The 17,056-nt window shown below is 48.1% G+C and overlaps 1 protein-coding gene and 1 long non-coding RNA gene across 4 annotated transcripts in view; one reads left to right on the top strand and one right to left on the bottom strand.

Annotated features, from left to right (window-relative positions):
* The window catches only part of STK40 (serine/threonine kinase 40), a 43,732-nt gene that overhangs the window by 10,872 nt on the left and 15,804 nt on the right, over nucleotides 1-17,056 (top strand). For 2 of the 3 annotated variants that reach the window (XM_058303876.2, XM_058303878.2), the window contains exons 2-5: nucleotides 11,026-11,145; nucleotides 12,827-12,912; nucleotides 13,298-13,441; nucleotides 15,735-15,962. In XM_058303876.2, the coding sequence (XP_058159859.1) occupies nucleotides 11,034-11,145; nucleotides 12,827-12,912; nucleotides 13,298-13,441; nucleotides 15,735-15,962 (570 nt within the window). In that variant the 5' untranslated portion in view covers nucleotides 11,026-11,033. Of the gene's footprint in view, nucleotides 1-6,432; nucleotides 6,454-11,025; nucleotides 11,146-12,826; nucleotides 12,913-13,297; nucleotides 13,442-15,734; nucleotides 15,963-17,056 lie in introns of those variants that run through there. The other variant, XM_058303877.2, reaches the window with a different exon arrangement.
* On the bottom strand, nucleotides 7,663-8,402 carry LOC139439690 (uncharacterized). Its single transcript, XR_011649696.1, has 2 exons — nucleotides 8,263-8,402; nucleotides 7,663-7,878 (listed from the first exon to the last, which is right to left on the bottom strand). It is a non-coding gene; the product is annotated as an uncharacterized lncRNA (long non-coding RNA).

The following is a 17,056-nucleotide window of genomic DNA, read 5'->3' on the forward strand; positions in this document are numbered from 1 at the left end:
CTTCGTCTGAGAAACTAGCCAGCCCTTTGAAGATGAGTCATAAAAAGAGCTTGAGATACAAGGCCTCCTTCCTTCCCACTCATTCAGCAGTGTTAGGTGTAGCAGACTGGGGGAGCCCTAGGTGAATGAAGCCCTGCTGCTGCCTGACTGGGTGCCCAACAAGTACAAGTCCCAGTTTTGCTCTTGTCATCTGGGTGCCCACATGTGAGTCCCTTTGAACCTGTGAGTCTGGACCACAGATTGCTCCGGGGTCTTGAGCTGCTCCAGCAGGCTGCACTTTCTCTGCTGTCTTGGGGACTTAGGCCCACGCTGTGTCTATGGGTCTCTCTGTACTGTGGATGTCTTCCAATGCTCCCACTGTCTCCCCTGTACAAGATGAGGGAGTTGAACTAGAGACATCAGCAGCCCCATCCAGCTCTGAACTTTTAGGATTCCACACCCTTCAAGTAGTTGTGGGCACCGAAAGGCAGACGCTCCATCCCCACGTCTGCCACCACCTTGCCACCTGGCTGCTCAGCCTGGACCCCCAGCCTGGGGCTGCTGGCAGCTTCAGCAGAATACACCTGGCCTGTGGTGGGTAGGGGGCTTGATTGATTATGCTGCCATTGCTGTTCATATTTAGAAATTCTTGAATAAACAGAGGAGTCCTAAAAGCTTGACTAGACCAACCTGATGAAAGACCCCAGTCTGACGAGGAAAAAGATCCCCCAGTGCCCTTCCGTGGTTTGGATGTGGAGGCCCCAGCATGCCAGATTCTCCTCTCCAGCCTCTGTGAATCAAGGGCAGAGTTGGCCCCTGCCAGTGCACAGCAGTCTGGGAGCAGATGTGAGAGAAGCAGATTCTCTCCAGACAAATCAGGGAACCAGCTGCTGTCTGCTGGACAGGGAGCGGGGGGACAGTGTGAAGAATCCTCCTCCCATTTCTTCCTGTCCTTCTAGCCCCCACTACTGACCCATGCCCCCAAAAGCAGTCTCACCTCTTCTGCCCAGCCATACTCCCACCCTTTTCTCTATAACTTGGATTATTGAACCATTGATCCAGAATATTCCAAGGTCCTAGCAGAGCTAGGCTTCTTTCCGTCACAGGGTGAGGGGTTCTAGACTGCCTTAGGGCAGAGGTGGCTCCTCATGTTTTAAAGGAATTTTAAGATACCTTCATACTCCATATAATTCATCCTAGGTGTATAGTCAGTGGTTCTCAATGTAATCACAGAGTTGTGCATTCATCACCACAATCAATTTTAGAACATTTTCATTACCCCCAAAAGAAAAGCCCCGTACTCCTTATATCCCTCTGTTGTTGGCACTTAGCATTGGTGTGTTTCCTTCTTACTGTGTGGTCCTAATAACACCTTGAGCTTCAGAACCCACCTCTGAGTGGGGAGGGGTGATCACCCCAGGTCATACATATGTGTTTTCAGTTTATTGCATTTGAAGTTAATGAAATTTTTAGTTTTAATTTTGAAAATTATACAACCTACAAAAAATGTTAAGAAAATTATACAACCTACAAAAAAGTTTTTGGTTTTAATTAAGAAAATTATACAACTTACAAAAAAATTATACAACCTACCATGAATCTCACCCAGAGCAAGATGGCAGAGTGAGATGCTTCAGGGCTCTGTGCTCCCACAGAAACTTTGAATAACCAGCAAGAACAGGCACAAACATCTTTCTCAAAACTCCAGAAAACAGTGGACGCAGTAGCAGAGTGAGCACGGAATCAAGAAGGCTACTTAACAGCCCTGGGTCTTTAGTCCTGGCTGGCGCCACCCCCACTCCTCCCCGTCTCTGCACAGAGCCAGCCCACCATCCCAGCAGCAAACCCCGGTCCCAGTTCCAGAGGGAGTAGAGTAACCCTCTGGGAGCATGTTATGTCTGGCCTGATATATCTTGTGATGGCCTGAGGGACTTGCAGTCCCAAAACTTGCCCTGTGTATTGAAGACTCTCAGAGCTCTCCTACAGAGCACTGTGGGAAAGCAATTAAGTAGCTGCCTGGGGCAAGGAATTTCTGACTATAGGAGATTCAATGCAGTATGCAGGGGCCCTGAGGACACTGATTGCCTGGGGAGGAAGGGACATCTGTATCCAAGTAAACGGCAGAATTCCCAGGGCCACATGCCCACGATTAGACTCTTGTGCAGAAAGGGATCAGGGCAGCCCCTACCCTTGCCCTTGACTATCCTCTAAGTTCATTGTATGGATAAGCTTTGAAGGAAAGCACTGGAGCAGGTCAATCCACAAAATCCACACAGAGTAGAAAGGTATTTTTCCTTCATTCCCTTTTTTTTTCTTTAATTAACACTGGGTACAAGCTTGCAGATACCTCAGAGTCTGAATTCCAGCAATAACACATTAAAATATCAAAATGTCCAGGTTTAACGAAAGATTATAAAACATACAAAGAAACAGGAAGTGATGATCCAGACAAAGGAGAAATCTTTGACAAGAACCAGACCTGGGGTATACCAAAGACTTTTTAAAAATAACTGTTAATATGCTCAAAGCCTAAAGGAAAAACATGGACAAAGAAATAAAAGAAATGAGGAAAATAATAGATGAAAACAAAGAGAATATCAATAGAAGGAAAATATAAAAAGGATGCAAAAAGCAGAAGGCCACAGTAAAAGAAATTTAAAATTCTCTAGAAGGGATCAATAGCAGATTGGAACTGGCAGAAGAAAGAATCATTGAACCTGAAAATTTGAAGATAAGACAATTGATTTTGTCCCATCTGAGGAGCAGACTGAAGAAAGAACCAAGAAAAGTGAACAGAGCCTGAGGAACTTACGGAACCCCATCAAATGTACCTTTTGTGGGAGTCCCAGAAGAAGAAAGAGAGAAAGGGGCAGAGAGACTATTCAAAGAAATAATGGCTGAAAACTTTACAGAATTATTGAAAGACATGAATATCTAAGACACCCAAGCTCCAAACAGTATAAACCCAAACAAACCCGTGCTGTGACATATTATTTTTTTTTCTTTTTTAATGAAGTTTACTGTGGTAGAGAATCATTCTCTCTCTTTTTTTTTTTAAAGATTTATTTATTTAATTCCCCCCCCCCCCCCCCCCAGTTGTCTGTTCTCTGTGTCTATTTGCTGTGTCTTGTTTCTTTGTCCGCTTCTGTTGTCATCAGCGGCACGGGAAGTGTGTGCGGCACCATTCCTGGGCAGGCTGCACTTTCTTTCGTGCTGGGCGGCTCTCCTTACGGGCGCACTCCTTGCGCGTGGGGCTCCCCTATGCGGGGGACACCCTTGAGTGGCAAGGCACTCCTTGCACGCATCAGCGCTGGGCATGGGCCAGCTCCACACGGGTCAAGCCCGGGGTTTGAACCGCGAACCTCCCATGTGGTAGACGGATGCCCTAACCACTGGGCCAAGTCCATTTCCCCTGCTGTGACATATTATGATCAAGCTGTCAAATGTCGAAGCTCAGAGAATTCTGAAAGCTACAGGATAGAGGCAAAATGTCATGTACAGGGAGCCTCAGTAAAATTAAGTTCCAGTTTCTCAATAGGAACCATGGAGGTAGGAAGGGTATGGGAGGACCATAGTTAAAATGCTGAAAGCAAAAAACTTCCAACCAAGAATTCAATATCCAGCAAAATTTTCTTTTACAAATGACGGATAGGTTAAGACATTCCCAGATAAACAAAGCTATGGAAGTTTGTCATCACTAAACCAGCCCTACAAGAGATGTTAAAGAGAGTTCTGTAAGTTGAAAGGAAAGGGCAGTAGACAATAGATTGAAGTTGCATGGAGAAATAAAGATCTACAGTCATGGTAATGACATGGGTAAATAGTTTTAGTTTGTAACTCCATCTTTTACTTCCTTCAAGGGCTAAAAGGCAAATGCATAAAATGTAATGATAAATCAGTGGTTGGGACTCATGTATAAATATGTAATTTGTGACAAGAATGATTTTCAAATTCAGGAAATTTAATGTTGATACAATACTATTATCTAATATACAGTATATATATTCAGATTTTGCCAGTTGCCCCAGTAGTGTCTGTATTAGTCAGCCAATAATGATGCAAAGTACCAGAACTCTATTGGCTTTTCTAAAGGGTATTTATTTGGGGTAAAAGCTTACAGCTACAAAGCCCTAAAGAGTCCAGCTCAAGGTACCATAAAAGGTACTTTCTCACCAAAGTCAGCTGCCACGTGTTGAAGCAAGATGGCGGGCAGTCTCTGCCTGGTCTCTTATGGCTTCCTATATCAGTCTCTGACATTGGACTTATTTCTTTCCAGGTCTGCTCAGCTGCTCAGCTGCTCTGTTCTCTTTAGCTACAGACTATCAGGCAATTGACTTTTCTCTCCCCAGGACTTGAGCTGTTTGAGCCTTCTTTCTGTCACATGGCAGGACCAAAATGACCAAGTTCTCTCTTCTTCTTTGTCTCTTCTAGAGTGAGTGTCCATTTATATAGGCCCACCAAGGGGGCAGAGGTTTAACCTGAGTCATGCCTTACTGATGTTGCTGAATCAAAAGCCCTAAATTCATTTTATCAAGTAAATTTTAAACTTTCGAGTTTAATACAGCCAAAGGGTATCAAACCCAAGGAGGAGACATTTACAAACATAATCTTTCTCCTTTTTTGGAATTCATAAATATCAAACTACCACAGTGTCTTTTATAACTTTTTCCCCCCATCCCAATCTCCTTTCATCTGGCAAGTTTCTCCGCCTTTCTTTAACTATCATGACATCGACGTTTTTGAAGCATCCAGGCCTTTTTGTTGAATGTCTCTCAGTCTGGGTTTGCCTGTTTCCTCATGATTAGGTTCAGGTTATGCATTTTTAACATAGGCGATGTTATCTCCTAAATGCATCACATCAGGAGGCACACAATATCAGTATCATTATTTATTTTATTAGTGATAAAAACTGACTTGGTTAAACTTGCAGCTTTCTTTTTTCTTAGTGGTGGTATAATTTAACACAGTAAATTTCCCAGATCATTTAAAACTGTACAGCTTAATCATTTTGACAAATACACACACCCTGAAATTATGTCCTTTGATAGTAAAAGTTGAGTGCAAAACCTACACACCTGGGCATCCCCCCCACCCTCTCCTCTGCCCGTGTTTGTGTGGGGGGCTTGCTCTGACCGTGTGCACGTGCTAGTGTCTGGTGCATAGGGACCATGTGTCTGGCTGCGTGTGGATGTGCACGTGTGGGTGCCTGCGGGAATGCCTCTGGGTATGGGCACGGGACCTGCCTTGCCTTGGCTTGGCTTCAGCTGCTTTGTCATTTGAGTGGAGCTGGGGTACCATCTTCCTTTGCAGCCCACCTGCCCTTGGAAGTTGGTGCGGTATTGAACTACATTGAACACCGCTCTGCCGTACGGTGTCCTTCCGATGGCCCTACCGCACCTGACTGCTGGGCCCTATCTGGCTCTACCACTCGACTTTGGGCCTCACTGGCCTTAGAACCCTTGCATGTACCCTAAAAGTCCAGTGTTGTAGGAACATGGTTTTAAGTTGAAACGTTTCCATAATGCAGACAAAAAAAGTGCAGGCTTAGGAACACCTGGCCTTGGCTAGACAGAACACCGTCTGGTCAGCACAAGAAATTGTTTGCATGAGGAGGTGTTTGAACTTTGTATGACCTGTACTGTAATTATCGTAAATGTTGCACCTGTCCTTTATTATAGTAAATAACAAACAGCTTCTTGTTAGTTCCTAAATAAATACAATGTAGAAACTAGGTTTCAGGCTCTCAGTTTCAAAAACTATGAGTTTCCTGGTTCTATCCTTGGTTTGCCCACTCGCATTTCTCTTTGCCCATTATTTCTTTAAGTTCTGTGTTGCCTTCCCTTCGAGCCAACCTATTGTGAGCTGATTGCAGCAGCCCAGGCTTCATTGCCTAGCGCCACATGACACGGTGGGATGCAGCATTCCCTACACTGGCATGCCCTGGTGGTTGTCACAGAGGCCTTCCTGCCCCAGCCCTTTCACTCTGAAGCCCCACTCACTCCCTGGGCTTGGCAAAGCACATAGAAGCCCCTGCCTACAGATCTCAGGTGTGCAGCCACAGTCTTCAGGGGGGCAGAGATGCCAGGTGGGCTCTCTCGCAGTGCCTCCCTCCTAGACCCCACCCCTCACCCCCATTGTTGCATCACTGAGCTTCCTGTTGAGTCTAGGTTCTGAAGGAACTTGGGAGGATAGCACATGGGAGAGCTGACAGATTTAAAGTTCCAGAAACATTTGAGCTGGAGATGTTAAGTTCCTGGAAAGCTGAGCAATGGTCCCGGGAAAGACCAGGCAAATGGCTGTCCTTGTGCCAGGCTTGGCCAGGGCCCTTCCAGCTTGAGGACCAGGCAGCTCTGAGATACCCCAAGCCCTTCTGAGACGAAGGGAGCCAGAGTTTCCTCATCACGGATCTTATCGTGAAGCCAGTATCCCTCAAGACGGGACTGCCCCACAGAAGCATCTGTGGACCGCTTGGAGGTGTGTCTCGAGAGGGGCACCAATCAGATGACTCGGGGGTGAGGCAGAGCTTCCCTGTACATCAGCAGGCACATGGAGTCAGGGTAGTCTGTTCCCAAGAGCGCTGATTTCTCTCACCCGATGAGCAAGCCAGTAGGAGCCGCTGACTTTCCAGTCTGCCTCTTCCCAAGGCTTCCTGTGCTGCAGTCAACACTGGGTGGCATGAAGGGGTGTGCAAGAAGGGAAGCAGCCTTGCTACTACTTCCCCTGCCAGCATCTTTTTCCTCTCCCTGCCCGTCTGCTCCCATCCTTCTGTCTTCCTGCGTTTTGGAGTAGTTCCCGTGCCATTTGCTTGAGTAGAATCCTGAGTGGGGTGGGTGGGGTCAGGCTGATCCCACTCATTGTCTGTGCCGCAGCTGCTCCCAGCCAACTGTTGTCTAGACCATGCCTGGGCGTAGGCAGCATCTACACAGACATGACAGTGCTTCTGCAGTTCTTCCCAGGGAACTGGGAAAAGGGAGGAGGTTAGTGCTCCAGGGAGGAGGGAGAGCAGCCTGGGAATGGTGGAGATACCAGCTTATCTACCAAGGGGCTTGCCAGCCTGGGGGGTGAGGGCAGTGATCAGCTCAGGAGCTGCCTGAGGCACACAAGCACAGGGCTACTAAGCCTGGAGGGAAGGCATCTGTTCATCCATGGGGTTTGTATGCCTGTCTGTCTATATTTGTATGTATGTATATCTGTGTGTGTATGTATATGTATATCTAGGTATATCCCCTCCCTTGGAGTGTTCAGTCTAATAGGGGAGGGCAGATATTAAGCATATACATAAATACGAAATTACAAAATACAGAAAGTGTGATGAAGGAAAATTACATGATCCACGTGTGAAACTAACTTGGACCTATTGGTGAGGGGGTATCAGGGAAGGCTTCTCTAAGGAGTGATAGTTAAACTGAGGAGGATGCTTAGTTGTTAGCCAGGCAAGGAATAAAGAAAACACCATTCCAGCTACATTAATCCCCAGCTTTTTAAGATGTTTCCAGAAGCACTTTTGTTCTTCCCCCCTGTTGTGTGAATAGCTGATTGGGCTTCCTGCATGAGCCTCTTTATTGAAAGTCGCAGCCAAACCTAAATGGCTTCTGCTCCACCCGGGGGCTGTTGAGTGTCAGGGGCCCACTGAGATGGTACGTGGTCCTGGTTATATTCAAAACGAAATCATGGGTGCACTCCTCAGTGGCACAGATCTTTTATATCAACACACTGGGGCTTGATGGGAGGCAGGCCTGGTAGCTTGGGCTAGAAGTGCATTGAGTCATCTTTCTTACTTTTCCAGTTCACTGCATCTGGTCTCCTAGGGCTTAGCATAGGGGCCAAAGCCATATATGTGATGAATATGCACTTGTAGGAGTAAGGAAGGCCTTCCAGGAATAAGAGCAAACACAGACTCTAAAGGAAAAGGCAAAAATATTTGTCTACATAAAATTTTAACTTTTTAAAATTAAAAAAAAAAATTAAGAAAAACTTTACATCCTATGTTAGTTATAGCCTTTATATATAAAGAGCACCAAAAAATATCAATAAAATTAATACATACCAGTAAAAAGAAAAAGAATATGAGCTGGAAATTCATAAAGTAAATAATACAACCAGTAAGCATGTGAATTCAAATTCATGATTAATTAGAGAATTATGAATTTAAACAATGATATGCCTAATTTTTTACCTACCAAATTGGTAGATTTTAAGAACAGGAAGAGGCTCAGTCCTGGCATAGGTGCTGGGACTAACTTGCCCACACTGCTGGTGAGACTGTAAATTAAAAGAGCCTACCTGAGTCAGGCAGTATATGGCAAGCAGCTTTAAAAATTATGTTCAGGGAAGCGGATGTGGCTCAACCGATTGGACTCTCACCTACCATATGGGAGGCCCTGGGTTCGTGTCCCAGGGCCTCCTTGTGAAGGCAAGCTTGCCCTCACCCTGCAGAGAGCTGAAGGTCTGTGCCCTCTGGAGAGCTGGTGCAGCAAAATGATGCAACAAAGGGAGACAAGCAGACACAGAAGAACACGCAGTGAATGGACACAGAGCAGACAGCAAGCAAGCGGCAAGGGCGGGGAATAAATAAAACAAAACTTTAAAACCTTAAAAAAAAAAATTGTGTTCTCCATTTGACCTGGCAATAGGACAGGTATACCATGATGTATGTGTAAGACTAAGAAAAAGGGGAAATAGCTTAGATGTCCATAAAGAGGGGCATGGTAGGATAAATCATGATCTGTTCATACCAGGGAGACTGTCGCTATTTCAAGTGATGCTACAGACGAATATTGTGCAGGGATGTCAATAATAATTTTTTTTTGTTTATTTCACAGCTTTATTAAGATAGGTTTCACATACCATTAAGAGTCACCCATATGGAAAACGGACTTGGCCCAGTGGTCAGGGCGTCCGTCTACCACATGGGAGGTCCGCGGTTCAAACCCCAGGCCTCCTTGACCCGTATGGAGCTGGCCCATGCACAGTGCTGATGCGCGCAAGGAGTGCCCTGCCACGCAGGGGTGTCCCCCTTGTAGGGGAGCCCCACGCGCAAGGAGTGCGCCCCATAAGGAGAGCCGCCCAGCGCGAAAGAAAGTGCAGCCTGCCCAGGAATGGCGCCGCCCACACTTCCCGTGCCACTGACGACAATAGAAGTGGACAAAGAAACAAGACGCAGCAAATAGACGCAGAGAACAGACAACCGGGGGAGGGGTGGGGGAATTAAATAAATAAATAAATCTTTAAAAAAAAAAAAAAGAGTCACTCATATATGGAGAGTGGATGTAGCTCAAGTGGTTGAGCACCTGCTTCCCATGTACAAGGTCCCAGGTTCGATCCCTGGTACCTCCTAAAAACAAAACAAAACAAAAACCCAACTCAGAAGAGCTGGTGTAGCTCAGTGCTTGAGCACCAGATTCCCACATAACAAGGTCCCAGGTTCATTCCCTGGCCCCTATACCTCAAAAAAAAAATCACCCTTATATTTTAAATGGGGAAAAAAAGTTTCCTAACTCGCAATACAGGGTCCACATTGTTGTAGGGTTGATAACTATATACAACTATATAGAAAAATACAAAAACATGCTCTTAGGAAAAGTCTGCCAGCATGCTAACAGCAGTCCCTTCTGGGTGGCAAGTCACGGTGCCTTGTTTCCTTACATTTGCATGTCTGTATTTTCTAATGATTCTGCAGGGAACACTAATTACTCTTGTAAGAAGAAAAAATATAGAACTTTAGGGCTGTATATTTCTGGGCCCCTTAAGGGAGAGTAAAGGCTCCATTCCTCAACATAGCCACCAGGTCCCCTAGGTCTGGCCCCTGCCCACCCCCGGGGTCACTCCTCGCCTCTCCCTGCCTTATGTTGTCCACTCCAGCAACACAAGCTACTCTTTGTTGCTTCTCTGCTGTTTCTTACCTACGTACCTTTGCTCGCTCTGTCCCCTCAACTGGAATGGCCTTGCCCCTTGCCCGGCTATTCCTACTCACTAGTTTGGCATCACCTCCTCAGGGAACTTCTCCCTGAGCCCCCTCACTCAGGTGGGACCAGGGACTTATCCTCAGGTCCTCTGCCCCGTGTGGAACTCGTCTGTGGACATCTGTTTCCTTGCTCCACCTCCCAGACCTCCAGGGTGTTTGACTTTGGAGAGATGGGAGGAGAAACCCCCTTTTTTGTTTTTGTTTTCCCAAGTCAAGAGATTAACGTCTTCCAGAATCTGGCTTCTATATCCACCTTTCATTTTAGCCATGAGGAGATAGGGATTATCAGATAAATCAAAGCACTCAGCCATCTCCCATGGCATCCTTTAACTGATTCTTCAATGCACAGTGTATTTTTCCCCTTAAAAATAGTGTGTTCATTTAAGAAAAATTGGAAAATAGCAGAGTGGGAAGGGAACACCCCATTTACACCCAAAGATGCTCCTCCATGTAGAAGTCCTAAGAATCAAGGAATATTTGGGAGAGGGGATCCTCAAGAGCAGGAGTTCTCAAACTTCATGGGAGAGAAGAATCCCTCTAGGCCTTGTGTCTAACGTCATTTCCCAGGTCCCACTCCCCACTGCTTCCTAGAGAACAGAGAAGGGGGCCCAGAAATAGGCATCTCAGGTCCCTGTGCTGCAGGCATTTGGAGGGGAGGCCTCTCTGCCAACAGTCACTTCAAGGCCAGGTCTCATTTGGGTGGGGCTGGCTCCCCTCTGTCTCCATAGTGGTCTCTCAGGACTCCCCTTTGGCTTCAGAGCTGCACAAAGCCCAGTTTCCTCCTCACTGCATTCAACCAACACCTCTGAGGCAGGCTGGCTCCTTCACCTCTGCAGCCAGTGGATGCTCCCTTGAAGTACATGCCCCTGTAGCCCTAATTAATCCCAAGTAAAGGCGCCTTGTTTCTTTGTCAGTGGGAACTCTCAATGCTCCTCTAGGAAGAGGGGGTGGAGGTGGTGGCAGCAGGAACAACAGCAGCTGTGTGACGCATCCCCAAGTCAGACTTGCAGCACCAGGCTGGGTTAGCATAAGGAAACCCTCCAACTTACTCAGTGAAAAGGGATATTTTCTGTCTTGTCTAGAGCTGAGAATGAAGCGGAGAGCATCAGACAGAGGAGCTGGGGAATCGTCGACTAGGGCCAAGGCTCTAGGAAGTGGGATTTCCGGAAATAATGCAAAGAGAGCAGGACCGTTCATCCTTGGTAAGCCTCTGACCTTCGGGCAAGTGGGTGTGCTGGGGGATGGGTACAGGGCACACTGGCTTGTATGGTCAGACCTGCAGACTCCAGAGTGAAGTATGTGGGTCCTGACCTATCACCAGAACCCAGACCAACCCTCAGCCTTGTCCCCTAGCTTCACTGCTTTAAATGGAGTGTATTTAAATCAATGGAGGCTCTAGGAGCCTTAGGTCACTCCAAGAGTTGTTATTTTTGTTGTAGTTACACCGGCCTTCAGTCAATCTCAGCTGAAAGCTAGATCCTGTTCTTTCCCCAAAGAATACTGTATGTGCTCCCAGGATGCCAGCAGTGCCCCTGGGAAGCACACAAGCTGCATTAGAACCAAAGATCCATTTATGCTAGGTGGTACTTTTATCATTCTTGTATGGCATGATTAGCTTCACAAAGCATTTTGTGTAGTTCACAGAACTTCTAAAATTAGGAGAGAAAGCCCATAGAATTGGGTTCTTGGTAGTCCCGAGGAGCAGGAAGGCCTTTCTGCATGATGTCTGAGGTCCAGCAAGTCAAGCTTTTAGGTTGTATGGCTCTGAGAACCCCAGCTCTCCAGGCAGCCAGAAACTGGGTATGGGATCTGCTTTGGGACAACACTGTGGACTTGTGGGCCAGGTTAGTTTCCACCCCCTTCAGTCGCATATGGTTGACAGTGCCTGCTATGTGCCGGCCTGTGCTGTCTGGCAGTGCTGCAACTGTAAGACAGACAAGGTTCCTGCCCTCATGGAACTTACCATTCCAGCTGGAAAAAGAAACAGAGAATAAACAACAGATGAACTCACCACCGGTGGTGATAGGTGCCTTGAAGGGAATAAACAAGATGACATGAGAATGAGAAGGGCCTGCAGCTAGTGTGGGCGAGGAAGGGGTTGGTGAGGACATGGCATTTGAGCTGACATCCAGGGGTGATAAGGACTAGCCTTGTGAAGAGCAGGGGAAAGCATTCTAGACAGAAGTAACAGCAAGTGCACAGGCCCAGGGGCAGGAACGGCTTAACATGAAGAGACCAGTGCTGGAGTGTGGAGAGCAAGTCAAGTGACATACAAAGTTAGCAAAGTGGGCAGGAGCCAAATCACAGAGGTTTGGGAGGCCAAAGAAAGGAGTATAGATGGTGTGTTAAGAGCAGTGGCTCACTGTTAAGGGTTTTTAGCAAGCCAGTGACACCATGATGTGATCTGATTTACATTCTGAAAGCTCAGGCAGGGTGCTGTCACAAGGCAAGGCACAGTACGCATCTCCAGAAGTACAGAAGTTCCCCAAAGTGGCTACTTGGATTGGAGCCCAGTGAGCTACATCTGAATCACCAGGGAAAGCTGTTAAAGCTGTAAGTTCCCGGATCCTCACCCCGCATTTTGCGATTCAGAGGATCCAGGTCTCTTTAACAGAAACTCCCCAAAGATTCCAACATGCACCCAGGTTGAAAAGTGTGCCTACAAAAGCCAGGTGTATCTGAAGCAGATGCACAGACCTTCCTCCGTTTTTGGAGGAGAGACTGGGAGAACTCTGTCTCAGGAGCTAATTGGGGGTCAGTGCAGTGGATATGAACTCTAGCACCTCCTGAAGGGAAGAGCTAATTGGAAGACCACGTGGTAATGTGGTGCCCCGCTAGCCAGGGCTTCTGAAAAGTAAGCCAGCTCTTCTTCCCTGCGCCAAGGTCCCCGTCTGGGCAACTCGCCAGTGCCGAGCATTGTGCAGTGTTTGGCAAGGAAAGATGGCACAGATGACTTCTACCAGCTGAAGGTAAGTTGGGCACTAGGGAGGAGCTGAGGACCCAGGGACCCATCCTACCAGCCCAGCACCTCCCCCTTCTCCACCTTCACACCTGCATCACTTGCGAGCAAGAGTAGCACCATTTCTTCTTGTGAAGCAATCAAGTTCACAGTCTCACTCTGAACAACTCCTGACTTGAAAAGACCTTTATCTGTGCACAAATTACATTGTCATCACATTAAGAAAACCTGTTTTACCTCGTATGCATATGTGTGAGTGTGTGTGTGAAGTGTTGCATGGTAGAAAGTGAACCCCTCCCCTCCCCCCATTTCTCCTTTTCTCATGATTCTGCTTTGTAAAGTAATGTTTTGGGGGTTTTTTTGTTTGTTTGTTTCTTTTTTGCACTTCCCTAAAGATCCTTACCCTTGAGGAAAGGGGGGACCAAGGAATAGAAAGCCAAGAGGAAAGGCAAGGCAAGATGCTGTTACACACCGAGTACTCCCTGCTTTCCCTCCTCCACACGCAGGATGGCGTGGTTCACCACCACGGGCTCTTCCAGGTGAGTGGCAGGCACCTGCCTCCAACCCCACCCCTCAGCCCCACCCCAGGCTGGCTCCACGTCCATACTTGGAGCAGCTCCCGACCTATGGCACCCTGGTATCCCTACCATGCTGGGTACGTCAGGACTTCCTGGGCGGGGTGGACTGGAGGTCAGGCTGGGGCCATACTCATTGCAGTGGCACGCCTCCTGTGACACTCACAGCCGAGCAGGAAACACACAGTTTGCAGCTGACAGCAGCTAAGCTTTCTTTGAAGAGCCGCTTTTCCGAGAAAAGAGGAAAGCAGGAAGTCATTTAAAAACACATGGGCTGTTTCAGTGGCTCTGGCCCTCCCGGCTGCATTGTCAGGAATTGGCCAGGCCAGGCCAGAAGAGAGAAAAATGAGGAAGGCTTGGCATTTGGGGCCTGTAGATCTTCACGGTTGTTTTGGGTGCTCAGTCCATTTCCCTTCCCAGGTGTTTCAGTATGTTCAGCAAGGGCCCTGTGCTCAGATACCCTAGGTCCCTTAGGAAAGGTGCTGATTAGCAAGCACCCTGTGCCCTGAAAGAAGCTATCTTTGGGGCAGAACTGAAATTGTGTTTTCAGAAATGAAGACTTGGACTCTGAATGACCAGGGGCCCTCCTGCTCAGGGCTGGGAGCAGCTGTGCTCTTCCCACAAACCTTCTGCAAAGTTCTCAGCCAAACACACAGGCCAGAACCAATTCTTGCTGAAATGGACCTTATATTAGACAGGGAGCCTGGTATCATGGAGACACACAGGCTTTGGAGCCAACAGTCTTGATTCAGGTTATGTGACCTTAGGTCACTTCAGGTCTCTGAGCCTCAGATTCTTCATCTGTAAAATGGGGATGATGATGAAAGTAACTACCTCATCAGGTGGCTGGGAAAATGAGTGAGAATGTGCAAAGCACCAAGTGCTGCTGGGATGCTGTCATCATCATTGTTATTTCAGGTGATGCAGTTCAATTTCCTAAAATAAAAATAAATGGAAAACGCCCCCCCACCCCCCCACGTACACACCCCACCAAGGCTTGATTCTTAGATTTGCAATTAGAGGCAACTCATAATATCATAAGACAACTCCAGAAGTTAAAGAGTTTTCCTGAAACATGAAATCAAATTGAGGGTGATTGTGATTTCTTAGTAATTTGCCCCTGATATCTTCAAAGTCCTGGCCTTGGTTATTTTGAATGAGAGAACCTGGGTGATTCTTGTGTATTACCTGTGTGCCAGACGCTGTGCTGAGACCTCTGGAGAAGAGAAAGGAAGAGGTATGATCCTGCTCTTAAGGAGAAATGTCAGGGGGCGGGGAGGAGAAATGTGGATATTCACTACTCCAGGAATTCTCCCAAAGGGCCATTCAGTCTGCTAGGGATGACACCGAGGGCTCCCCCGAGCTGGTAGGGTAAAATCCCCACATCACACCTGTGTTTTGTCTTACTCGAAGCTCCTTTCCCACAAGGAAAATGGGTCTCAAGCTCGCAGCACAGTGTTAGTAGTAAGTGGCCCCTTACCAAGTCCTGCTTGGCAGGACCTGGCCAAACCATTGACAGGCGGTGACACACTTCTTTCTCTCACCCACCTGTGAGTTGCTTGCTCCCTTTTATAGATGAGAAACTAAAGACTTGGAGAGGTTAAGGAAACTGCCGAGTCACATGGCTGGGATGCAGTGAAGCTGGGACCTGAACCCAGCTGTCTGATGCCAGAGCCTGTACTCTTTACCATACATGGCTGCACACAGAACACTGTAAGCCCTAGAACCTTCTCAGATTGGCCCCCGTCTACCCCCTACCATCTTGGACACAGATCAGCAAAGGGAAATCTATCCTGATGATTGCTGGAATCCCTGGGCATGCCAAGGAGCGGAGGACGCCCCTGGCCCCCAGATTTGCTGCCTGTGCCCTGAGCTCTGTCAGCCCTTTGGCTTTAACTGCCCAGCCCTGACCCAGAACCTTTGGATTATGATCAGAGCATTAAACCTTAACCTAGAGCTTCTTCCTTTAGGAAGTGGGCTTGTTCTCTCTGGGCTCTGGTCCCCGGTCTGGGGTGCTTGGAACCTGGGTCTGACCCCCTTGCTGGACCTGGCACTTGCACATGGAAAGCCAGGTGACGCTGAGCAGCCACGTGGTCCTTGCTGCCCAGACCTCAGTCTTCAGCGGCCCACACGCATCCAGGCTTGTGTGGGTCTCTCTCATTGGTTCCTGTATCCAACTCCAGAGGAGAGTTCAGACCCCTGGCTCTGGCCCTGCTGGGCCCCCAGCCCAGCTCTGGTCTGCCCCCTTGCCTCCCAGGACCGCACCTGTGAAATTGTCGAGGACATCGAATCTGGCCGAATGGTTAAGAAAATGAAGAAGCGCATCTGCCTCGTCCTTGACTGCCTCTGTGCACATGACTTCAGCGACAAGACTGCCGACCTCATCAATCTGCAGCACTACGTCATCAAGGAAAAGCGCCTGAGTGAGCGGGAGACCGTGGTCATCTTCTACGACGTGGTGCGTGTGGTGGAAGCCCTGCACCAGGTGAGCCTCTGCCCCTCTGCAGCTCCCTCAGTCTCCGGAAGAGCCCTGCGCCTCCCAGTGATGGAAAGGCCACCTGGCCCCACGTACCAGGGAAAGCCCCCTTCTTGCTGCTGCTCAGCAGAAAGCAGCTCTGTCCTGCCCTCCAGCGTACTTTGCTGCTGAGAGTCTGGGAAAGCGGCTGGATGAAATGTGTGGCAGGTGAGACCCACTGCTGCAAGCCATGGCCTACAATCCTGGAGCAGGGCTGTCGGAGCAGCCGGCTAGAGCCCAGCTCACTATTTCCCCATCACTTAAGAGGTTAAGCTGTTCTCTGCCAGCTCAAGTGACAACTGTGAGATAGCCGCTGGGTTCAGCCACAGTCTATGAGAGCTTTCCTACGGTTGAGGATGTCAGATATCCCAAGGTAAAGGTTAGGAGAACCTGGGCCTCTTCTAGGCTCACAGCTTTTGTGGGCCAAGCCTGTACTATTTGATTTCCAGAACCTTGGGATAATTCATCTCTGATGACCAAATCCAGGCAGACAGATGCTTGTCTTTTTCAGTGAGGTGTTTGGTAGAGGGGAGGCAAAGGGGTGGCTTTCCCCCTCAGTTCCTGCCCTGAGAGGAGAAAGAGCTAGAAAATCTGCCCAGGTGTATTGTCCCGTTCATATACATGATTGAGGAGGTGGTGGAATTGTCCTAATCTTTTTTTTTTTTTAAGATTTATTTTTTTAAATTTATCTCTCCCCTTCCCCCCCATTGTCTGCTCTCTGTGTCCATTCGCTGTGTGTTCTTCTGTGTCCACTTGCATTATTGCCACAGGCATTATTGCCATGTGGCACCAGAAAACTGTCGCTTTTTTTGTTGCGTCATCTTGCTGCGTCAACTCTCCGTGGGTGCGGCGCCGCTCCTGGGCAGGCTGTGCTTTTTTCGCATAGGGTGGCACTTCTTGCAGGGCACATTCCTCATACATGGGGCACCCCTGCATGGGGGACACCCCTGCGAGGCATGGCATTCCTTGTACACATCGGCACTGCGCATGGACCAGCTCACCACGTGGGTCAGGAGGCCCTGGTTATCGAACCATGGGCCCTCCATATGGTGGGCGGATGCTCT

The sequence above is a fragment of the Dasypus novemcinctus genome, chromosome 9, assembly GCF_030445035.2.
Source record: "Dasypus novemcinctus isolate mDasNov1 chromosome 9, mDasNov1.1.hap2, whole genome shotgun sequence".
NCBI classification, from domain to species: Eukaryota; Metazoa; Chordata; class Mammalia; order Cingulata; family Dasypodidae; genus Dasypus; species Dasypus novemcinctus.